This window comes from Schistocerca piceifrons, chromosome 4 (assembly GCF_021461385.2).
Source record: "Schistocerca piceifrons isolate TAMUIC-IGC-003096 chromosome 4, iqSchPice1.1, whole genome shotgun sequence".
Lineage (NCBI taxonomy): Eukaryota > Metazoa > Arthropoda > Insecta > Orthoptera > Acrididae > Schistocerca > Schistocerca piceifrons.
This window is the reverse complement of record NC_060141.1, coordinates 35,019,762-35,045,527: the sequence shown is the minus strand read 5'-3', so window position 1 is coordinate 35,045,527 and position 25,766 is coordinate 35,019,762. Positions and strand designations below refer to the sequence as shown.

Genomic DNA, 25,766 nt, shown 5'->3' with positions numbered 1-25,766 from the left:
AAAATTACGCGAAGCGAAATGTAGTGTGAGGAGGGCTATGCGAGAGACGTTCAATGAATTCGAAAGTAAAGTTCTATGTACTGACTTGGCAGAAAATCCTAAGAAATTTTGGTCATGTCAAAGCGGTAGGTGGATCAAAACAAAATGTCCAGACACTCTGTGGCCAAAATGGTACTGAAACAGAGGATGACAGACTAATGGCCGAAATACTGAATGTCTTTTTCCAAAGCTATTTCACAGAGGAAGACTGCACTGTAGTTCCTTCTCTAGATTGTCGCACAGATGACAAAATGGTGGATATCGAAATAGACGACAGAGGGATAGAGAAACAATTAAAATCACTCAAAAGAGGAAAGGCCGCTGGACCTGATGGGATACCAGTTCGATTTTACACAGAATACGCGAAGGAACTTGCCCCCCTTCTTGCAGCGGTGTACCGTAGGTCTCTAGAAGAGCGTAGCGTTCTAAAGGAGTGGAAAAGGGCACAGGTCATCTCCGTTTTCAAGAAGGGACGTTGAACAGATGTGCAGAACTATAGACCTATATATCTAACGTCGATCAGTTGTAGAATTTTGGAACATTTATTATGTTAGAGTATAATGACTTTTCTGGAGACTAGACATCTACTCTGTAGGAATCAGCATGGGTTTCGAAAAAGACGGTCTTGTGAAACCTAGCTCGCGCTATTCGTCCACGAGACTCAGAGGGCCATAGACACGGGTTCACAGGTAGATATCGTGTTTCTTGACTTCCGCAAGGCGTTCGATACAGTTCCCCACAGTCGTTTAATGAACAAAGTAAGAACATATGGACTATCGGACCAATTGTGTGATTGGATTGAAGAGTTCCTAGATAACAGAACGCAGCATGTCATTCACAATGGAGACAAGTCTTCCGAAGTAAGAGTGATTTCAGGTGTGCTGCAGGGGAGTGTCGTAGGTCCATTGCTATTCACAATATACATAAATGACCTTGTGGATGACATCGGAAGTTCACTGAGGTTTTTTGCGGATGATGCTGTAGTATATCGAGGGGTTGTAACAATGGAAAATTGTACTGAAATCCAGGAAGATCTGCAACGAATTGACGCGTGGTGCAGGGAATGGCAATTGAATCTCAATGCAGACAAGTGCAATGTGCTGCGAATACATAGAAAGAAAGATCCTTTATCATTTAGCTACAGTATAGCAGGTCAGCAACTGGAAGCAGATAATTCCATAAATTATGTGGGAGTACGCATTAGGAGTGATTTAAAATGGAATGATCATATAAAGTTGATCGTCGGTAAAGCAGATGCCAGACTGAGATTCATTGGAATAATCCTAAGGAAATGCAATCCGCCGAAAACAAAGGAAGTAGGTTACAGTACGCTTGTTCGCCAACTGCTTGAATACTGCTCAGTAGTTTGGGATCCGTACCAGATAGGGTTGATAGAAGAGGTAGAGAAGATCCAACGGAGAGCAGCGCACTTCGTTACAGGATCATTTATTAATTGCGAATGCATTACGGAGATGATAGATAAACTCCAGTGGAAGACTCTGCAGGAGAGACGCTCAGTAGCTCGGTACGGGCTTTTGTAAAACTTTCGAGAACATATCTTCACCGAGGAGTCAAGCAGTATATTGCTCCCTCCTACGTATATCTCACGAAGAGACCATGAGGATAAAATCAGAGAGATTAGTGCCCACACAGAAGGATACCGACAATCCTTCTTTCCACGAACAATACGAGACTGGAATAGAAGGGAGAATCGATAGAGGTACTCAGGGTACCCTCCGCCACACATCGTCAGGTGGCTTGCGGAGTATGGATGTAGATGTAGATGTAGAGCCGTGTGACCGCTACGGTCGCAGGTTCCAATCCTGCCTCGGGCTTGGATGTGTGTGATGTCCTTAGGTTAGTTAGGTTTAAGTAGTTCTAAGTTCTAGGGGCTTGATGACCACAGATGTTAAGTCCCATAGTGCTCAGAGCCATTTGAGCCATATAACGGAATCGTAGAAGAATGATAGACGACGTCGACATCGAGGACCCCCAGCCGGAGAAACGGACCACGGTCTTTGCATGCCCCACGAGCATTAGGCTCAGCGCGCTCAGGGAGAGGTTAAGAGTAGAGATGGGGGATCCGCTTCTGAACTGATTCATAGAGTTGAATCTTTCAAAGGAGTGAACAATCAGTGATTCAGAATAAAAGAACGGTAGCTCCAAACGTTTCCCACAGCAGAGAGAGAGAGAGAGAGAGAGAGAGAGAGAGAGAGAGAGCATATCAGCGCGGCCTCTGCTGGTCAGAGCACACTGTACCCCACACAACACAGCCAGCGCCGGCCTCTGCCCTGCTTCTGCCTTGGCTGCCTGCATTGTGCAGTGCCCCATTGGATTTTGTGATTCACATATGCCGTGCCATCTCTGTGCTTCCTCTGCCGTGTGCAGTGTCTGGCGCAGTTTAACTTAGCAGCGCACTCCATCGGCGATCGTTTCAGTCGCACGTCCTGCCCTCTGGGCAGTTGATGCGAGCAACAGGACAGAGAGCCTCCTAGCGGAGAACATAAGAACTACTTGCAACAACCTGCTCGCAAGAGAACGGACGATTTGTCTCGGAGCGGGTGACTGGTGGCCGTTCACCGCTCCCCCCACCCTCGGAACTCGCCCACTCAACGCTCACCCCACCGTTCTCGACTCTAGCCAGAGCGTTGAGCAAAGCAACTCAGGTGTCACTCTGGTCTCTGCGGTCTTAGCTCACGCAGTAATACAGCTCGCAGCTCGACCTGCTTGACTCAGCGCCTCTGCATCAGAGTTCGTCTCTACTGGATATTGTTCTTCATAGTAATACCGCTATGTATATTACAATATTATGTTATGTATACATCATTTGTTTTTATTTTGTTTTTATTTGTTTAAACTGATCAGATTAGGTTCCTGATGACTCCTCTTACTATAGGATTTTTATTATGGACACTCGAATTTATGCTTTAATTACGAGCGAACCGATACACGTATCACAAAATGTGATACACCAATATTTTCCTTGTTTTATTATGCGTAAGGCTATATGCAGCACTTTAGTCTTACAGTCAAATTTATATTTTTTTTTTCTTATTCTGGTACGGATTTTGCGATTTTAGGCCTCTTTGGAAGGAAACGTTCACTTTAAAAATATATGGCTTGCGGTGTATTTGTACGAAGTTAATGAAATTTTAATATATTATAGCCAAATACATTGTTAATGTAAATCTCAAGTTACAACATTTTCCGATCACCCAAAAAACCACGATAGTGCATAATAAACCAATAATCAAAAACTTTGTCATATCGTGGAAATTTCAATAAACTATACAAAATTCTTACTCATTATCTGTGTTACTTCAAAATAGGATCAAATAAGATCAAAATACAGGTATAGTACTGGAATAAACCAAGTTTAAAGGGCAATGTGCCTTCCATTTATTTTCTATTGTGAATGAGTGGTGAGTCATGAAAAAGAGCTAGTTCATTTCAGGGATTGAACAGTCCTGATCTGATCTCTGAAAAGAACAGTTTTGCCCATCTCTAGTTAAGAGCCCTGATTTCGAAAATGGTTCAAATGGCTGTGAGCGCTATGGAACTTAACTGCTATGGTCATCAGTCCCCTAGAATATAGAACTACTTAAACCTAACTAACCTAAGGACATCACACACGTATAGAACCGCTCGGCCACTCCAACCTGCCGCTGCAGAGTGAAAATTTGATTCTATAGTGGTGTGTATCACAGCGCTCGTGTCAGCAGTGTGAGCGGCGTGTTTGCTGAGTGCTGGACTCGGTGTTTTGCAGATGTGCCGGTGGCGATCTCGGCGGAGCCGGTGGTGTCTGACCAGGGCCGCAACTGGCTGACGCTGACATGGCCCAAGTGCGAGGCGCGCGGCGGCGTGCCCGTGCTGGCCTACCGAGTGGAGGCGTGGCAGCTGGGAGGCGACGCCGCCGGCTGGACAGAGGTGAGTGCTGGCGGGCGCAGCTGCCGGCGTTCACTGCCGCACAAGGTGTCTGGACAAACGTGACCGTGACTTAGCACAAGGTACGAGGGACTTTCTGAAAGTAAGTCTGGGCATTCCTTTCCGCGAGGAAACTTTATTGCCTAAAGAAATACACCGTGACTACATGAACTACACACCTTGCACTGTTTTTCGACATAGTTATCACTGACATTGAGGCATTCGTCTTAGTGTGCAATCAATTCGAAAAGACTACTGTGGTAAAAGTAGGTGCCCTGCGATGCAGGGAATTGCCACACAGCCCAGGCCCCTCCGTCACTGGTTTGGAAGTGACGTCCCGAGAGTGGAGGGACGCCCACTTTGGCCTTCAGCCTCCACACTCTGCCTTCCTTCTCTGAACACGCAACATCAACGTCCAATCGATGGCATGACCTCTTCACCATACACCGTCTGTAGGGGTTCGTGGATGACGGACACGATAGTCCCATACCGCATAACAGCACGCACTCGCGTTGGTGACCGCGTCGTCGCTACACGCCAGTGTACCATCGTGAATTGAATTCTAATAACCTCGGGCTCGCCGCTCTGCTACTGCTCTCTCGTCTTTGCCGCTCTGCGCTTGCGTCATTCCTCCTCCGCTGGCGCCCCTTCCGTCATATGGCTTTGGTGGCATCACTTGGAGTAGCAGCTTGTCTTTCAAAAAGAATGTCCCTCGTCACAAAAAACGTGTAAACAAGACAGATACCAATGTATCGAGGTTTAGTAAACATCTTAGAGGTATAAGAACATGCCGAGAAAATAGACATCAAGATTTCGACAAAAAAAACCAAGTAATATTTTAAACAAAAAAACTGCATATAACACGACGAAATTCTACTCAGGTCATAGATAACCAGATCGAATGGCAGCCTTAAGGTTTACAATCAGTGGAGATCAACTTTCCTCAAAGACATATCGATAATTTGACAGCTACACTCTTACCTCATAAACGTGAGAAAGCAAAATATCGTCACTACTTCATAAACAACCTTAATGACCCTGTAAAAGTAATCAAATACACTACTGGCCATTAAAATTGCTACACCTGGAAGAAATGCAGATGATAAATGGGTATTCATTGGACAAATATATTATACCAGAACTGACATGTGATTACATTTTCACGCAATTTGGGTGCATAGATCCTGAGAAATCAGTACCCAGAACAACCACCTCTGGCCGTAATAACGGCCTTGATACGCCTGGGCATTGAGTCAAACAGAGCTTGGATGGCGTGTACAGGTACAGCTGCCCGTACAGCTTCAACACGATACCACAGTTCATCAAGAGTAGTGACTGGCGTATTGTGACGAGCCAGTTGCCCGGCCACCATTGATCAGACGTTTTCAATTGGTGAGAGATCTGGACAATGTGCTACCCAAGGCAGGAGTCGAACATTTTCTGTATCCAGAAAGGCCCGTACAGGACCTGCAACATGCGGCCGTGCATTATCCTGCTGAAGTGTAGGGTTTCTTAGGGATCGAATGAAGGGTAGAGCCATGGGTCGTAGCACATCTGAGATGTAAGGTCCACTGTCCAAAGTGCCGTTAATGCGAACAAGAGGTGACCGAGACGTGTAACCAGTGACACCCCATACCATCACGCCGGGTGATACACCAGTATGGCGATGACGAACACACGTTTCCAATGTGCGTTCACAGCGATGTCGCCAAACACCGATGCGACCATCATGATGCTGTAGAGAGAACCTGGATTCATCCGAAAAAATGACGTTTTGCCATTCGTGCACCCAGGTTCGTCGTCGAGTACACCGTCGCAGGTGGTCCTGTTTGTGATGCAGCGTCAAGGGTAACCGCAGCCACGGTCTCCGAGCTGATAGTCCATGCTGCTGCAAACGTCATCGAACTGTTCGTGCAGATGGTTGTTGTCTTGCAAACGTCCCCATCTGTTGACTCAGGAATCGAGACGTGGCTGCTCGATCCGATACAGCCATGAGGATAAGATGCCTGTCATCTCGAATGCTAGTGATACGAGGCCGTTGGGATCCAGCATGGCGTTCCGTATTACCCTCCTGAACCCACCGATTCCATATTCTGCTAACAGTCAGTGGATCTCGACCATCGCGAGCAGCAATGTCGCGACAAGATAAAACGCAATCGCGAAAGGCTACAATCCGACCTTTATCAAAGTCGGAAACGTTATGGTACGCATTTCTCCTCCTTACACGAGGCATCACAACAATGTTTCGACAGGCAACGTCGGTCAACTTCTGTTTGTGTATGAGAAATCGGTTGGAAACTTTCCTCATGTCATCACGTTGTAGGTGTCGCCACCGGCGCCAACCTTGTGTGAATGCTCTGAAAAGCTAATCATTTGCATATCACAGCATCGTCTTCCTGTCGGTTAAATTTCGCGTCTGTAGCACGTCAACTTCGTGGTGTAGCAATTTTAATGGCCAGTAGTGTAATTAAAAAAACATCACAGCAAAGTAGATACAACAAACATACTCAAGGTGCAATACAAATGGCTGAAGGCGGCAATTAAATTTCAAAATTTTAGAATATAATATCATAGACTTTTAAAGGCAGAAGGCCAGAATGTTTAAGCTTAAAAGATAAATTTAAGAATTAATTTTGCAAAATTTTAAGAAAAAGAAAAAATAACCATAAGCCTTGAGTTTAAGTAGCTGAAAACAGTTAATTAAACACCGGTGCCACTCAAAAGCCTCCACGGAGGTCGGTCTGCCCTCGTTCACTTAGGTGAGACAGGTAGTGGGCCCAACTACACTTGATCCGTCGGAACCGAACCAGGGGACAGCCGCGGACCGACCGACACAACGACTTGCTTGCCTTCGATCAGTACATGAGAACCCCAACCGGCTATGTTACAAACGTGATAATCCACAATGGGGTACGTATTAGCTGTCAAAATTACACACCATGTCGGACAGCGAAAACAGGTGAGGAAAGAACGCTGTCTGAAATTACGTTAGTGGCCAGGGCAGGTAACCGGAACACTAACGACCGACCACTAGGCAGAAAATTCCGCTGGTACACTTGTCTTTGAAACACGGTAATATAACTTTACCCCAAAGAACACTGCCTGAATTTACGTCAGTGCCCAGGACAGGTAACCAGAACACTAACGGTCACAAGGCAGAAAGTTCCACTGGTGCACTCGAATTGTAGTCAACCAAAATATTTAATTGCACCGCATGGCGGCTAAATTTCAGCAGCAGAAACAATTTGTGTTGCTCACAGGAAAATCTCCCCAACAGCAAACCACCGAAACGAATCACCAGAATATGAATGGACGTGGCTTGGATACGTGAAACCACTGCTCAACTTTGCCGTCCTGGGTCGGTGAACCACGAAGCTCGTAGCGATCGGACAGCTCCACACACGCTCCGACACTGCGCAGGCGCTGCCAGCGACCCAGCTGACTGCATCGCGCGGACATAACTTGCCTCGTCCGCAACAACCGACCGACTTCTCTCAGAATGCCGACAACATTTAAAACAGGTTGTCAGTGGAAATCACAACAACTACACACACAACCTGACAAACACTTGCACGAAGACCTGAACGATACCCAACAGTAACTAAGCACGCACGAAGCCAAATCGGGAGTCGATGCAAGGACACACACAGCCGACTCACGAACGATCGGCGAGCCAAAACGAGCCATCCGGAAGGACGACCGACCGACGATCCTCCACGACCGTGGCCCGGCTCAAGTGATGCGCGGCGGCAGTGGTTCGGGCGAGCCATGTCGACGCAGACCTCACTGCCGCTCCAACCCGACAGCACCAGTGCCGCATTGCAACTCTCCGACTGCCAGGTCCGGACTGCGCTCCAGACGCGTTCCAACTGACTGGCAGACCCGACTGACTTCCGACAGACAACGACCGGGAAGTCATCGCAGTCGCGCAAAGATACTACGAGAGGGGATACGCGCTGCTAGCGCCGGTCACGGTCAGGTGAAGCAGCAACTCAGCGACAGTAGTAATTTAAATTAACGTAATCTACAAGCTTTCGACAAAAAATCCAAGTAATATTTTAAACGAAAAAACTGCATATAAGACGACGAAATTCTACTCAGTCATAGAAACCACATCAATTGACAGCCTTAAAGTTTACGATCAGTAGAGATCGACTTTCCTCAGAGACAGATCGATAATTTGACAGCTGGACGGTTACCTCATAAACGTGACAAAGCAAAATAACGTTACACTTCATAAATAACCTTAAGAAACACATAAATGTAAGAAAATAGTATCCATACAACCAACGTGAATGAAGGTCGTCAGTCTAATAAAGAAAGCAGCTTTTGAAACGCCCGGCATTTCTAGTAAGTTGGCAGATCTGGACGGTACTCTGTTGTTATCCGTTTTCTTTGTAGTTAGTAATGAGGCGCTGTACTACGGAACAGTACGCTGTCGTAGTGAAAACTTATTATAAATGTGGTGAATTCTTTGTAGACACTGTTCACGAACTCCGTGGAATATTTGATCAAAATAAAGCACCAAATAAAAGTCGACTGCGAGAGGACTGATTACTAAATTCGAGAAAATAGGTTTGGGTTTGGTCATTAAACCCTCGGGACGTTGCCGTATTAGTCATTCAGCGGGAAACATCGCCACTGTGAGTCCGCTTAAATCTATTCGCCGACGTTCTCAGCAACTGGATATTCGCAGAATTTGAAAGAAGATCTGCTTCTTTGGGCGTGTATAATCCAACTGACACAGCAACTGAAGCCAAACGATCACTAAAATCATCTACAATTTGCCCATTGCCTACTTGTGAAATAAAGAGTGAGAAACAGTTTCATCTAGTGTGTTCAGTAAGAAAGCGCGCTTTTTGTTGAGTGGTTTAGTGAATGAAGAAAATTCCAGGATCTGGGACGCAGAGAACCCTTAAGTCATTATGGAGAAGCCATTTTACCTGGTGTTTGTAAGCCTGTGGATACGTTCTTCGTCATCAGCTTTTCGGATATTAACTCACTCCGCAAAATATCACTAACCCCCTTAGGAAAAACACGCTTGTCGCTTTGGAGCGTGGTACATAATGCACAACTCGCTCCGGTGGTCATTTAACACTCCACCGATGACCGTTAAGACGTAGCAGTCAAGTGCTGCCTCTGTATCATTCGGCCGTATGGAATCGGCGCTCTAAGACAGGCAACGCGGAGCCGTGACGGAATAGAATGGAAGGTGCTGTCGTGTTCCTGTGTGTCCGTGACTGCTCCGTGAGTGAAACTGCCCGACCTTCCGAAGACTAGTGTAACGCCTTGTCAGTGGCGATCGTTTCCAAACCCGACAGGAATTACTGGTGTCAGCGAATAAAGGTCTCAATCAGTTTGCGAGCGAACACTCCGAAGGGAACTGCGTTCAGCGGGCTGACAGAGCCGGCTGCCTCGCGGAAGGCCATGCCCAGAGCAGCACGTGTAGTCGAACGTCACACAACACAAGAACCGAACATCAGCTCGCTGGAGGCGTGTAATGTCCACCGACGACTCTGGCTCTTTTCAAATGATGCAAGTCATCGGGTGCACCGACGGCCCAATGAAGCTTTTCTGCCGCGTTGTGAGAAGTTCGTAGTTCGGGCAGGTTGTGATGTTTTGGGTGCGTTTCTCGTGCGATGACGTAGACCCAGTCATTCAGGTTACCGTGAATAATGGCCCACGACGTTTATTTCAATGTTCTCTGTGACCAAGTGTTCTGTACAGCCAGTGGCAGCCAGTCAAGGAATATTTTAGGAAATTGGTTTAATAAATTTATTTTAAAGGCCTAGTGGAACCCTTACAAGTTTTCTCCCAGAGTAGTTCTCGCCGTGTCTACGTGACACAAGGCGCTTGTCTTTCAAAACCGAGGCGGTTCTGTCCAGTTAAAGCTGCTGACAAGGGACGCCCTGACACCTCTGCTGAAACTGCTAGCGAATTTGTAACCTCCCCACAAAAATTTTAAAAGTCTGAAATAATAAATGAATGGGAGCCAAGCGTAACCTCCCTAGCAATCAAATTTAATGACAATAAAAATGAGAATCGCAATTTGACTCATGGTGTAAGCTGTCACGAAAATAATGAAAAACAATTCAATGCTAATGAGACTTCAGTGACAATGTAAACTCAATTAAACCGAAATATCGGTCTTTGGCCCTGTGCAAAAAAAATCAGAATTAAATTCTTACCTCAGTATAACTGCATGTCAAATTTCTGCTCTTATTGTTGCCCACGGCTTGGAGGAACTGCATCGCAAGTAATTTTTTTTTTTTTTTAATTTAACTGAAACTTTTCTTTAAGGCAAATGGAAGGAAATCGTTGGTTCAATTAAATGATTTTTTTTTTTGTTAAAAATATTGCTTTGAAATGAAAATTATTATTGGGGCACTTGTTGAAAATTAATTACAATAAATAAACTTTACATTATCTGATGGTTACCTTAATTAACAATATACCTCATTCAGCCTCTTGACCAGAATGCCATGTCGACGCTCGCCGACTCCTCACACACAATTGCACTCGACTGCTACTACCGACATACTGCACGCAACTGAACTGAGCTACTGCTATCGACAGACTGTACTGCACGACGACTACTAGCGTACCACTCGCAACACTCGCACGGTCAAGCGCAGACTAACCACGATAATAGGCTCTCTGGTCCAAGATTTTATCATGCCTCACCATCGCTGCTACGTTACATACGTGTTTCAAATTCACGCCATTGATTTTAGCCAATAGCGTGCGCGGCATACCGATCACGTGTGTGGACGCCGGAGCGTCCTGCGGAGCAGTACGCACTTGCTTCTCTCTCTTGTAATCCAGACCTCGAACAGAACAGACGTCTTTTTGGAAGGCAGAGCGTCCGGCTCTGCTCTTCGGGACCGGCCACCAACGTAAGTCAACATGAACCGCTTCCCCTTCCGGTACCCATTTCATTTAGTTGTTCGACTTCCTAGACTGGCCTAAACCTGCTAACTTCCGACCCTAGGCGCGCCTTTTGTACTCCGAATATCGAAATACATCCTCTTTATTGTACTTAATTCCCTGTTTTGTCCATTCAAAGACCGCCCTGGACCTCACTATCAAATCCTGACCGCTCGACCTCCTGCACACTGCCGCGACGAGTCTTATTTAACAACTTTCTTCCCCCCTTCCCTGCCATTTTATACATTAACACTGGTGTCAGAAGTTCCTCCCCACATCCCCAAACCACGTACTCTTTTACAGTTCCCTTCTCTTCTGCTTCGTGACGTGTATACTGTCGACACTCTTGTCGGTCGTGTTGACTGGGATGCACTCATTCCAACACTCTGGCACCCTGTCGCACTTCGGTTAACCCATCAAATCACACTGCGTTAGTCCCATAGAAAACCTCTGCGAGCGTCTGGGTCAGCGGACGGAAAGTAGCAATAGGCAGTCTCGCAATTTTCTAACTCTGTGAAATATAATCACCATTGAGTGACGTAACCTGGGTGTAATATACCTGGAGAAACCTGAGGTACCTGTTCCTCGCCGAACTGAGGGCGTTCTGGAGGATAGAGACGCTGTTTATACGGTGCTGCTCTGACCTCTCCTGCCTGAGATTGGTTTCTTGTTCTATGTGCTTACAAATTAGAAACATAACAAATGAGACCGTTCACTTTGCTAACGAACTACTTGTTATAGCGTATTTTTGCGCAACTGATTACCACTTTCAAACCGTGTCCTCATGGTGGGACAAGTTTTGCAAAAAATCGACTAATTTAAGGGGAGCGAAAGGTCAGTTTACTGAAGACGTTTTCTCACGACCCAGCGGTAGACAAAAACAGTGGAGAGTCTCACGATGAACGACCTACAGAGGGAAGGAATGAATTCAGCCGTGTATAGATCGAAATACGAGGGTTTCCCTAGAAAGTAATGCACCGAATTTTTTTGTTTTCGAAGCCGAAAACAGTGCTACGAATGCGAAACGTTACGTATGTGTCATTTGCAATCTTCTGAGTGAGCGCGTCAAGTTTCAGTCACTTGCGACAGATAGCGTAGCTGCAGGACAGTTTCAAAATGGCGTCTGTAGGTGATGTATTTTACAAGTGATGTGCCGTTATTGAACTTGTCACTGCAGAGAACGAAACTGTGGGGAATATTCACAAACGTTTGTGGAAAGTCTATGGAGTATGGAGTATCTGCTGTCGACAGAAGTACAGTTAGTCGCTGGGCACGGGGGTGAGGTCTTCAGAAGGAGGTTCAGTGGAGCTCCACGATTTGCAGCGGACGGGGAGACCATCCACGGCTGTCACACCTGAACTAGCCCCCTCGGTCTTACGCTTGTTTGCGCCATTAAAGGATGCCATTCGTGGAAGATATTTTGAGGTCGATGAGGAGGTGATTCACGTAGAGAAGCACTGGCTCCGCCAACAGAACAAAAATTGGTACCGGCAGGGCATACACACCCTCGTATCGCGCTGGAGGAAGGCCATAAAACGGGATGCAGATTGCGTGGGAAAATAGGGTGTGTAGACAAAACACCATTCTTTCGTGTGTGTAATTCTCATTATGTTCAATAAAGAATTGTTGAAGAAAAAAATGCGGTGCGTTACTTTCTGGACAACCCTCGTATATCCTACTTAGAAGGCGATCGTCGGTGATGGAAAGTATTTAAGGAGTGAACAAATTTTGTAACACCAGTCTAGTCCTTTTTTGTGTCAGAGCTCTCTTCCACATACTTTCCGACAGAGAGGAGCGAAATATCTGTAGTAAACTGCTTTCCCACTGCCGCTCAATCCACAGATTTTGTTGAAACCTGACACACCGTAAGGATTCAGTTTTAAGGTAATTTCGAAATCACTAGGTTTGGACTCACTAGTCTCTTCAAGGGTTTCCGGACTCCCGAAATACTGTACTAGTGCCGCAAACCTGATGGAAATTGTTGTTGATGTAGGCTTACACTCCAGTTATTAATTTTAAATTCGTTACGCAAAAGATAATAATCATTATTATTAGCATTGCTAACGTATGTAGCCGTGTGTAACATAGTGCGATATAAATGGAAGGGCCGAGGCTTTAAGTATCGAGTATTTAAAGTAGTATATAGTTAAATATTTTTACTAATTAGTGCTGTAATAATTATTCCAGAACTGCATCGGAAATGTTATTTCACTGAACATGGTCATTAAGTGACATTATAGAAGAATGCGTACAATAAAAAAAATGAAAAGTTTCGGCCAGCTGTAGTACCGTGAAATGGAGTGAAGTCGACAGATTTTGTAGTTTACATTTACACATATTTGAAACCAATAATATTAATATATTGGTTTTGCTTTCAGAGCACGGGTATTGCGCTGTAATAAGAAAATAGTTGGTCTTTATTACCTTTCTCTGAAACAGATCGTAAAATAAAAAATATTAAAAAACAGATTATCTGTTGTGTGGTAATTGTGAATTGTTTACGACTCCAGGATGACTGAATGTACTGAAATTTTATCAGTAATTGAAAATAAATCTGACATAATAATTAAATTTTAATAATAATTTCAGAGCGACACACAAAGAAAGTTTAAGTCCATGAAAGTGTGATCACAGATTTGCTTAGTCAGTTTCCTAAGAAACTCATACTCTTCTTGCTGAGCACTGAAACCTCGCTGAACATCTTGTGTTTCACCATGCCGACCGTGAATTCTGTTTATCAGGATTTCCTCTTATACGTTCGGCTAGCCTTGTTAATACTTACTTTTCTATGTAAAATTTCTGTCAGAGACAGCTCTAAAACATGGAGGCTATATTTCTTCATTTCACCCGATCTACATTTCTACATATACACTGACAACTCTTACGATCTCAGCTGTATGATGGAGGAAACAGAACTCCGACCCACCAGATTAATTCATAAAGCTTCCTCACTCCACCACTAGATTGTTATAGACAGTCGTTGCTACACTGTATCACGTTTTTTTACACCGTTTATTAGGTTACATTCTTGCCCCATTTACAAAAGTTTGTTCATACAAAAACAGCTCGAAAAAAATAAAAGAAAACGGTCAACTTCTTCGCTATTCCACCAAGAATGTGCAAGGTTTCATCAATATGTCTATAAATAGGCAAGTATAATAGATTAACTTTTTTATTACCCTAATTGTCGTTGTGAAGAGCCGGGTCATGACATACAGACGACGTAGACACGTGAGTAGTTTCATGTCAGCCATACAGATAAAAGATATAGTTCATTAAAAATGTTCGAAAAATCGGCGCTTCTCAAAACGATCAGTGTTCTGATCACGGTTCGGAATACTGTACATTTAGCCACTGCCAAGATTAAGATATTTCGAACGCTGTATGTAATAACTAAAATCAAGGAATTTTCATCACTAATATGTGACTTTGACTGGAATACTCTCTTTCAAATTCTGAAGGTGGCAGGGGTAAAATACAGGGAGCGAAAGGCTATTTACAATTTGTACAGAAAGCAGATGGCAGTTATAAGAGTCGAGGGGCATGAAAGGGAAGCAGTAGTTGCGAAACGAGTGAGACAGGGTTGTAGCCTCTCCCCGATGTTATTCAATCTGCATATTGAGCAAGCAGTAAAGGAAACAAAAGAAAAATTCGGAGTAGGTATTAAAATTCATGGAGAAGAAGTAAAAACTTTGAGGTTCGCCGATGACATTGTAATTCTGTCAGAGACAGCAAAGGACTTGGAAGAGCAGTTGAACGGAATGGACAGTGTCTTCAAAGGAGGATATAAGATGAACATCAACAAAAGCAAAACGAGGATAATGGAATGTAGTCAAATTAAGTCGGGTGATGCTGAGGGAATTAGATTAGGAAATGAGAAACTTAAAGTAGTAAAGGAGTTTTGCTATTTAGGGAGTAAAATAACCGATGATGGTCGAAGTAGAGAGGATATAAAATGTAGACTGGCAATGGCAAGGAAAGCGTTTCTGAAGAAGAGAAATTTGTTAACATCGAGTATAGATTTAAGTGTCAGGAAGTCGTTTCTGAAAGTATTTGTATGGAGTGTAGCCATGTATGGAAGTGAAACATGGACGATAACTAGTTTGGACAAGAAGAGAATAGAAGCTTTCGAAATGTGGTGCTATAGAAGAATGCTGAAGATTAGATGGGTAGATCACATAACTAATGAGGAGGTACTGAACAGAATTGGGGAGAAGAGATATTTGTGGCACAACTTGACTAGAAGAAGGGATCGGTTGGTGGGACATGTTTTGAGGCATCAAGGGATCACAAATTTAGCACTGGAGGGCAGCGTGGAGGGTAAAAATCGTAGAGGGAGACCAAGAGATGAATACACTAAGCGGATTCAGAAGGATGTAGGTTGCAGTAGGTACTGGGAGATGAAGAAACTTGCACAGGATAGGGTAGCATGGAGAGCTGCATCAAACCAGTCTCAGGACTGAAGACCACAACAACAACAATATGTAACTAACTATTCAACACAAAATATTATTAGAACTCTTCAGTCAGCTTCACCCCAGCCGTCAACTTCACCCCATTTGACGGCAGCAGTCCAGTGTGTATAGCAGCAATGCATAATTAATCAATAATTGCGACTTGAGGTCGAAAAAAGTCACGCGCTAAGATTCCATGACAAATAATTCCTTGATACAGTAACAGCTTCAATAACAGTATGGGTTGAGAGGGGGAGGGAAGGGGGAAGTACTCTTTACTCTTGTTTACAGAACTGTAGACGACCGGCGGGTGGTGATAACCGTCGTCTATTGAGGAGGTGTACAATATAACTAACTAATGCATACACACTTAAAAAGTCAAAGAAAATGGTACACCTGCCTAATATCGTGTAGGGCCCCCACGAGAACGCAGAAGTACCGGGGAACGACGTGGCATAGACTCAACTAGTGTCTGAAGTAGTGCTGCAGGCAATTGACACCATGAATCCTGCAGAGCTGTCCATAAATCCGTAACAGTACGCGGAGTTGGAGATCTCTTCTGAACAGCGCGTTGCAAGGCATCCCAGATGGTCTCAATAATGTTCATATTAGAGGACTTTGGTGGCCAGCGGAAGTGTTTAATGTCAGAGGAGTGTTCCTGGAGCCACCCTACAGCAATTCCGGAAGTGTGGGGTGTCGCATTGTCCTGCTGGAATGGCCAAAGTCCGTCGGAATGCACAATGGACATGAATGGATGCAGGTCAGACTGGATGATTACGTACGTATCACCTGTCGGAGTCATATCTAGACGTATCAGGGGTCCGATATCACACCAGCTGAACACGCCCCACTCCATTACAGAGCCAGCTTGAACAGTCCCGTGCTGACATGCAGAGTCCATGGATTCAAGAGGTTGTCTCCATACCCGTACACGTCCATGCACTCGATACAATTTGAAACGTGATTCGTCCGACCAGGCAACATGTTTCCAGTTATCAAGAGTCCAATGTCGGTGTTGACTGGCCCAGGCGAGGCGTAAAGCTTTGTGTCGTGCAGTCGTCAAGGGTACACGACTGGGGCTCCTTCTCCGAAGCCCTTATCGATGATGTTTCGTTGAAAGGTTAGCACTCTGGTACTTGTTCATGGCCCAGCATTCAAATCTGCAGAAATTTGCGGAAGGTTTGCACTTCTGTCACGCTGAAAGATTATCTTCAGTCGTCATTGGTCCCGTTCTTGCAGGATCTTTTTCCGGTCAGAGTGATGTCGGTGATTTGATGTTTTATCGTATTCCTGATATTCACGGTGCACTCGTGAAATGGTCGTACTGGAATATCCCCATTTCATTGCTACATCGGGCGCCGATTACAACACCACGTTCAAACTCAGTGAAATCCTGATAAACTGCTATTGCAGCAGCAGTAACCGATCTAACAACTGCGCCAGACACTTGTGCTATATGGGCGTTGCCGAGCGCAGCGCCGTATTCTGCCTGCTTACATATTCTCTGTTTTTGAGTTTGCATGCCTAAACCAGTTTCTTTGACGCTTCTGTGTATTGTAAGATAACGAAGTTGTAAGCCTGTTTCCAAATACACTCCTGGAAATGGAAAAAAGAACACATTGACACCGGTGTGTCAGACCCACCATACTTGCTCCGGACACTGCGAGAGGGCTGTACAAGCAATGATCACACGCACGGCACAGCGGACACACCAGGAACCGCGATGTTGGCCGTCGAATGGCGCTAGCTGCGCAGCATTTGTGCACCGCCGCCGTCAGTGTCAGCCAGTTTGCCGTGGGATACGGAGCTCCATCGCAGTCTTTAACACTGGTAGCATGCCGCGACAGCGTGGACGTGAACCGTATGTGCAGTTGACGGACTTTGAGCGAGGGCGTATAGTGGGCATGCGGGAGGCCGGGTGGACGTACCGCCGAAATGCTCAACACGTGGGGCGTGAGGTCTCCACAGTACATCGATGTTGTCGCCAGTGGTCGGCGGAAGGTGCACGTGCCCGTCGACCTGGGACCGGACCGCAGCGACGCACGGATGCACGCCAAGAGCTTAGGATCCTACGCAGTGCCGTAGGGCACCGCACCGCCACTTCCCAGCAATTTAGGGACACTGTTGCTCCTGGGGTATCGGCGAGGACCATTCGCAACCGTCTCCATGAAGCTGGGCTACGGTCCCGCACACCGTTAGGCCGTCTTCCGCTCACGCCCCAACATCGTGCAGCCCGCCTCCAGTGGTGTCGCGACAGGCGTGAATGGAGGGACGAATGGAGACGTGTCGTCTTCAGCGATGAGAGTCGCTTCTGCCTTGGTGCCAATGATGGTCTTATGCGTGTTTGGCGCCGTGCAGGTGAGCGCCACAATCAGGACTGCATACGACTGAGGCACACAGGGCCAACACCCGGCATCATGGTGTGGGGAGCGATCTCCTACACTGGCCGTACACCACTGGCGATCGTCGAGGGGACACTGAATAGTGCACGGTACATCCAAACCGTCATCGAACCCATCGTTCTACCATTCCTAGACCGGCAAGGGAACTTGCTGTTCCAACAGGACAATGCACGTCCGCATGTATCCCGTGCCACCCAACGTGCTCTAGAAGGTGTAAGTCAACTACCCTGGCCAGCAAGATCTCCGGATCTGTCCCCCATTGAGCATGTTTTGGACTGGATGAAGCGTCGTCTCACGCGGTCTGCACGTCCAGCACGAACGCTGGTCCAACTGAGGCGCCAGGTGGAAATGGCATGGCAAGCCGTTCCACAGGACTACATCCAGCATCTCTACGATCGTCTCCATGGGAGAATAGCAGCCTGCATTGCTGCGAAAGGTGGATATACACTGTACTAGTGCCGACATTGTGCATGCTCTGTTGCCTGTGTCTATGTGCCTGTGGTTCTGTCAGTGTGATCATGTGATGTATCTGACCCCAGGAATGTGTCAATAAAGTTTCCCCTTCCTGGGACAATGAATTCACGGTGTTCTTATTTCAATTTCCAGGAGTGTATGATGATTCAAGATAATTGGTGAGTCCGTTGTGAGTAAATTATAAACCTTGCTTTCCTCCCCAATTATGCTTACCAATTCGCACAGCTCAAATTTTCTTTCCCTCACTAGTATAGGTATTGTAAATTTGTCTACACACCCATGCATTTTGACAGTTGGAGGACACCTCCACAAGCGTTTTCGACGTTAAAATTTCCAGATGTTGGCAACCGGCGCCGTGTATTTGCCGAGCGGCGGCCGTCAGGTGACGAATGGTGGGTGCGGTGTCTCTGGCGGCCGGTGCGCCCGTGCTGTTTTCTTAGTGCGGCTTGATACATGACGGTGAGCGGCTCTGCTGACGTGAGTGCGGCGGTCTCTCAGAGCGGCCAGCCGGCGAGTCGTGACGTACAGCCCAGGCCACTACCGCGTCACTAATTCAACCTAGCGCAACATGGTCCGTCGACAGATACAAGGCTCTCAGTGCCGCTAGAATGGCAGAAGGGAACTACTTCTCATTGTTCTCACTGAGGTGTGCAATATGAACGCGATGTGGTATTCTTGCTGGAATACGCCTGACATTAAGGTATATGGCTAGATAACCGTTCCCGGAAATTTGTATACATCCGTAGCGCCAAACACACACTACTCCGCCAGTTTGTGCCAGATTTCGTGTGTCTGACTGGTACGAAAACCAACGGTGTGCAGTTCTCACTGAACATTCACCGAGCGAGGTGGCGCAGTGGTTAGACACTGGACTCGCATTCGGGAGGACGACGGTTCAATCCCGCGTCCGGCCATCCTGATTTAGGCTTTCCGTGATTTCCCTAAATCACTCCAGGCAAATGCCGGGATGGTTCCTCTGAAAGGGCACGGCCGACTTCCTTCCCTAATCCGGTGAGACCGATGACCACGCTGTCTGGTCTCCTTCCCCAAACCAACCAACCAACCAACTGAACATTCGAATCAAATGTCTAAACGGGAAGGCCGAGTACGAGGCTGTTAAGAAGAATACAGCAAGAATGAACGAAATATGGACTGCGTCTCATTTATCATTCATAGATTAAACATATTATGCTAATATCCGTTAAGGTAATACGAATTGTTTTTCTTTCTGTAGCATATCTAAAGTGAAACACTGCTAAAATAAAATTGGCATAATTATCGTAAAAGTTAAACATGCTCGACTAAGTGAGAAGTTCAAGGTGACTGGGTAACGTTCTACTAATTTGAGCAGTCGCCTTCTACTTTTATCTGTATTACTACAGGGCGACAACTATTGAACTATATGAAAAAAAACATAAATTAGTTACAAACTACGGCGTGCACACGCTTTATTCAACATATAAACCTCACTACTTATACTCGAATTTACTTTATGACATGTTCGTTATGCCTGCCATCATTGGTGATGATTCTGCATGACACGCTGAAGTGTTGGAACATCGATGCTGTGGATGACCTCCTGACTTGCTGTTTTCAGCAATGGTTTTGGGGCTATTGATGTACACCTTGTCTTTAATACAGCCACACAAAACGAGTCCCATGGGTTCAGGTCCGGAGAATATGGTGGCCAGTCGATGCCCACGCCAGTGGCCTCTAGGTACCCTGGAGCCAGAATACGGTCCCCAAACTGCTCCTACAGGGCATCAAACACTCACCTGCTTCGATGGGGTCGAGCTCCGTCTTGCATAAACCACATCTTGTTGAAAACAGGATCACTTTGGATAATGGGGATGAAATCATCTTGCAAAAACTTTACCTTCTGTTCGGTAGTCACCGTGCCATCGAGGAATATCGCACCGATTATTCAGTGACTGGACACTGGACACCACACAGTCACCCGTTGAGGATGGAGAGACTTCTCGATCGCGAACTGCGGATTCTCAGCCCACCAAATGCGCCAATTTTGCTTACTGACCAACCCATCCAAATGAAAGTGCGCTTCGTCGCTAAACCAAACCATTCCAGTTCTCGTCATACCTTGCGGCCAACTGTCCGGTTTGAACGTCCTAACTCAAACCGTTGAGACGTTATGACGATTTTATTTCAAGTAGCTCAATAATTGTCGCCCTCTATTTAGCGCTTTCCATTTGACTGATTAGAAGAGCAGTTGTCGTAAAATATACCAGAGCTAAAAATTTCTCAGTACGAGAAATAATCCAAATACAACATGACAGTCACTGCTTGGCAGCCCGCAGCATTGCTTTTTCGTGCGTGACGTCAATGTGCTCTGACCAGTGGCAGAAATTGGCTCATCCGTTAAATTCCTGCCAGTCTCGATCTCACTGAGACAGTGTCTGCAGCGCACTGACTTTTGGTCCTGATGGTCGAAGGATATCCATTCAAGCCAGTAGTCAGCGGAAGCAAAGTAGTCCAGTGTTGACAGCGCTCTTTCTGGCGCTGGCGACACTATCGTCGGATGCATACTATGCGCTGACGGACGTGGCGTGGAAGCAGAGTGCAGTCCAGATTAGCGAGCCCCATCTGGAGGTCGCTGCTCGGAACTGAGAAGGAGCCAGCCGACTGTTTGCGCCATGTAATGGCAGCCGCCTCTCGTGGTACTGCAGTGTACCTCACACCAGGTACACAACAATTGCCTTACCAGCAGAGCTGATCATCAGCCTCGTTGTGTGTGTTACTGTCATCCACATTAAAGGCAAGAAATGGAAGAGAAAATCCTAGCACCATAAACTACAGAAACAGTAGTTACTCATACCATGCACATAAATTGAAAATACGTTGGACATTATTTCGGAAGTATCAGCTCACTGAATATGTTAGACAATTTAATATATTTACGTCACTGAAACCGCTAGATCAGTCAGAGTTACAATTTTCATGTTGCTGGATTCAGGAAAATATTTTTACAACAGCATATATTATCCTGTCTAGACCACGTCACCTATTTGTAGTCACATTTCTGCCACAAATAATCTTATTAGCTGCGGACAGTACTCGCCTACCAAAATCGAAAATGAAGAATGAAATTTCCATAGATCTGCACCGGATGGCTTCTGTGAGCATTTTAAGCGTTCCATGCTGACTCCTGTCTTCAGAGATAAGAAACACTTTTAAACATGGCCTTTTCTATGTCGAGTTACGACTCGCTTCCTATTCCTAGGGTGGCCGCCTGGTTCATCCTCATTTCGCAAGCTCCAGGCTTCTCCCTAACTTTTTAAAAATTTGAAGCCTCTACTTCAATGAGCCCCCCCATGAACCATGGACCTTGCCGTTGGTGGGGAGGCTTGCGTGCCTCAGTGATATAGATAGCCGTACCGTAGGTGGAACCACAACGGAGGGGATATCTGTTGAGAGGTCAGACAAACGTGTGGTTCCAGAAGAGGGGCAGCAGCCTTTTCAGTAGTTGCAGGGGCAACAGTCTGGATGATTGACTGATCTGTTCTTGTAACATTAACCAAAACGGCCTTGCTGTGCTGGTACTGCGAACGGCTGAAAGCAAGGGGAAACTACAGCCGTAATTTTTCCAGAGGGCATGCAGCTTTACTGTATGATTAAATGATGATGGCGTCCTCTTGGGTAAAATATTCCGGAGGTAAAATAGTCCCCCATTCGGATCTCCGGGCGGAGACTACTCAAGAGGACGTCGTTATCAGGAGAAAGAAAACTGGCGTTCTACGAATCGGAGCGTGGAATGTCAGATCCCTTAATCGGGCAGGCAGGTTAGAAAATTTAAAAACGGAAATGGATAGGTTGAAGTTAGATATAGTGGGAATTAGTGAAGTTCGGTGGCAGGAGGAACAAGACTTTTGATCAGGTGAATACAGGGTTATAAATACAAAATCAAATAGGGGTAATGCAGGAGTAGGTTTAATAATGAATAAAAAATAGGAGTGCGTGTAAGCTACTACAAACAGCATAGTGAACGCATTATTGTGGCCAAGATAGACACGACGCCCACACCTACTACAGTAGTACAAGTTTAGATGCCAACTAGCTCTGCAGATGACGAAGAAATTCATGAAATGTATGATGAGATAAAAGAAATTATTCAGGTAGTGAAGGGAGACGAAAAAGTAATAGTCATGGGTGACTGAAATTCGAGAGTAGGAAAAGGAAGAGAAGGAAACGTAATAGGTGAATATGGATTGGGGCTAATAAATGAAAGAGGAAGCCGTCTGGTAGAGTTTTGCACAGAGCATAACTTAATCATAGCTAACACTTGGTTCAAGAATCATAGAAGAATGTTGTATACGTGGAAGAACCCTCGAGATACTAGAAGGTTTCAGATAGATTATATAATGGTAAGACAGAGATTGAGGAACCAGATTTTAAATTTTCAGGGCCAAATGTGGACTCTGACCACAATCTATTGGTTATGAACTGTAGATTTAAACTGAAGAAACAGCAAAAAGGTGGGAAATTAAGGAGAGGGGACCTGGATAAACAAAAGAACCAGAGGTTGTACAGAGTTTCAGGGAGAGCATAGGGGAACAATTGACAGGAGTGGGGGAAAGAAATACAGTAGAAGAAGAATGGGTAGCTCTGAGGGATGAAGTAGTGAAGGCAGCAGAGGATCAAGTAGGTAAAAAGACGAGGGCTAATAGAAATACTTGGGTAACAGAAGAGATACTGAATTTAATTGATGAAAGGAGAAAATATAAAAATGCAGTAAATGAAGCAGGAAAAAAGGAATACAAACGTCTCAAAGATGAGATAGACAGGAAGTGCAAAATGGCTAAGCAGGGATGGCTAGAGGACAAATGTAAGGATGTAGAGGCTTATCTCTCGAGGGGTAAGATAGATACTGTCTACAGGAAAATTAAAGAGACCTTTGGAGAAAAGAGAACCACTTGTATGAATATCAAGAGCTCAGATGGAAACCCAGTTCTAAGCAAAGAAGCAAAAACAGAAAGGTGGAAGGAGTATATAGGGCTGTGTACTTGAGGACAATATTATGGAAATGGAAGAGGATGTAGATGAAGATGAAAAGGGAGGTATGATACTGTGTGAAGAGTTTGACAGAGCACTGAAGGACCTGAGTCGAAACAAGGCCGCGGGAGTAGATAACACTCCATTACAACTACTGACAGCCTTGGGAGAGCCAGTCCTGTCAAAACTCTACCATCTGGTGAGCAATACGTATGAGACAGGCGAAACTCCCTCAGACTTCAAGAAGAATATAATAATTCGAAACCCAAAGAAAGCAGGTATTGACAGATATGAAAATTACCGAACTATCAGTTTAATAAGTCACAACTGCGAAATACTAACGCGAATTCCTTACAGACCAATGGAAAAACTGGTAGAAGCCGACCTCGGGGAAGATCAGTTTGGATTCCGTAGAAATGTTGGAACACGTGAGGCAATACTGACCCTACGACTTATCTTAGAAGAAAGATTAAGGAAAGGCAAACCTACGTTCCTAGCATATGTAGACTTAGAGAAAGCTTATGAGAATGTTGACTGGAATACTCTCTTTCAAAATTCTGAAGGTGCCAGGGGTAAAATACAGGGAGCGAAAGGCTATTTAAAATTTGTGCAGAAACCAGATGGCAGTTATAAGAGTCGAGGGATATGAAAGGGAAGCAGTGGTTGGGAATGGAGTGAGACAGGGTTGTAGCCTGTCCCCGATGCTATTCAATCTGTATATTGAGCAAGCAGTCAAGGAAACAAAAGAAAAGTTCGGAGTAGGTATCAAAATCCATGGAGAAGAAATAAAAATTTTGAGGTTAGCCGATGACATTGTAATTCTGTCAGACAGCAAAGGACTTGGAAGAGCAGTTGAACGGAATGGACAGTGTCTTGAAAGGAGGGTATAAGATGAACAGCAACAAAAGCAAAACGAGGATAATGTAGTCGAATTAAGTCGGGTGATGCTGAGGGAATTAGATTAGGAAATGAGACACTTAAAGTACTAAAGGAGTTTTGCTATTTGGGGAGCAAAATAACTGATGATGCTCGAAGCTGAGAGGATATAAAATGTAGACTGGCAATGGCAAGGAAAGCGTTTCTGAAGAAGAGAAATTTGTTAACATCGAGTATAGATTTAAGTGCCAGGAAGTCGTTTCTGAAAGTATTTGTATGGAGTGTAGCCATGTATGGAAGTGAAACATTGACGATAAATAGTTTGGACAAATAGAGAATAGAAGCTTTTGAAATGTGGTGCTACAGAATAATCCTGAAGATTAGATGGGTAGATCACATAACTAGTGAGGAGGTATTGAATAGAATTGGGGAGAAGAGGAGTTTGTGGCACAACTTTTCTAGAAGAAGGGATCGGTTGGTAGGACATGTTCTGAGGCATCAAGGGATCACCACTGTAGTACTGGAGGGCAGCGTGGAGGGTAAAAATCGTAAAGGGAGACCAAGAGATGAATACACTAAGCACATTCAGAAGGATGTAGGCTGCAGTAGGTACTGGGAGGTGAAGAAGGTTGCAGAGGAAGGAATAGCATGGAGAGCTGCATCAAATCAGTCTCAGGTCTGAAGACCGCAACAACAACAACAACTTCAATGAGGTTTCAGCTGCCAAATGACTCACATTTGATTCAAATGCTGCGATAGTCGTTGGCCATCCCGATCTGCTGCTAACACTGCTCGCTCTTGGCAAGGTTTCTTACGTTCTCATTTACAACGTAATGACACAGGGAGATCACCTGAAGTCACCCGTAAAAGCATCACCCTGAACCCAACCTAACAGTCCACAAACATTAGCTGTAGGCCGAATAGGGTAAAGCAGCTGCTCAGACCGCGGATTCAAAGCGCCCACATGACTTGCGGAAACTTTGCCACGTGGCGGATCTAATTTCGCTCGCAGCCAAGACGACTGCCCATATTCGGTGTTGTCTGCCTTGTCAGGCACATAAATACGTAACATCCCTGTCTTAAATTTAAAATCAGATAACTACTTCTTCGAAAACCCTCTACAAACGCTGAAATTGGATGTTGCACCAGATGAATGGTATCAGTAGTCCGTGAAAAGTGGACGCTCGTGTTAAAGCGGTACTCCCAATCGACAGGTCATATACGATTAGTAGAGTTAGAATTTGTACGAAATTCTCGAGGCTAATCGCTACACAATATAGGAAACGAAGAATGACGGTTTGTATGGAGCTGTATAAGTTGGAATATTGTACTATACGTAAAGAGCAATTGGTGCGTAGTCGTCCGCTCTTGGATAAAATAAAAGCCACGACCAGCAGCTGGCGGAAAACTGTTCTCAAGGCAGTCTTATCTTTTCCTACAACGTCACAGGCGCCATTATTGGCTCCGAGCGGGATTACACACTGAGAACACCCCTGAATCACATTCGGGAGGAGCGGGTTCTGTCCCCAGCTCATTCTGTTGTATATTCCTCGCAAATAAATGCGTCTTTACACGTGTATTTCGCAAAAAAAAAAAAAAAATAAATAAATAAAAAAAAAATTAGTAATGTGGCGGTCTACAGACGACGTTTTCATACCGGGAC

General features: G+C 45.3%; 1 protein-coding gene across 1 annotated transcript in view; it reads left to right on the top strand.

The window, feature by feature from the left end:
- LOC124795572 (myosin light chain kinase, smooth muscle-like) overlaps nt 1–25,766 on the top strand; it is a 1,044,560-nt gene that overhangs the window by 152,015 nt on the left and 866,779 nt on the right. Inside the window, exon 4 of the mRNA XM_047259644.1 lies at nt 3,806–3,966. Coding sequence (XP_047115600.1) covers nt 3,806–3,966 — 161 coding nt within the window. The remainder of the gene's footprint in view (nt 1–3,805; nt 3,967–25,766) is intronic.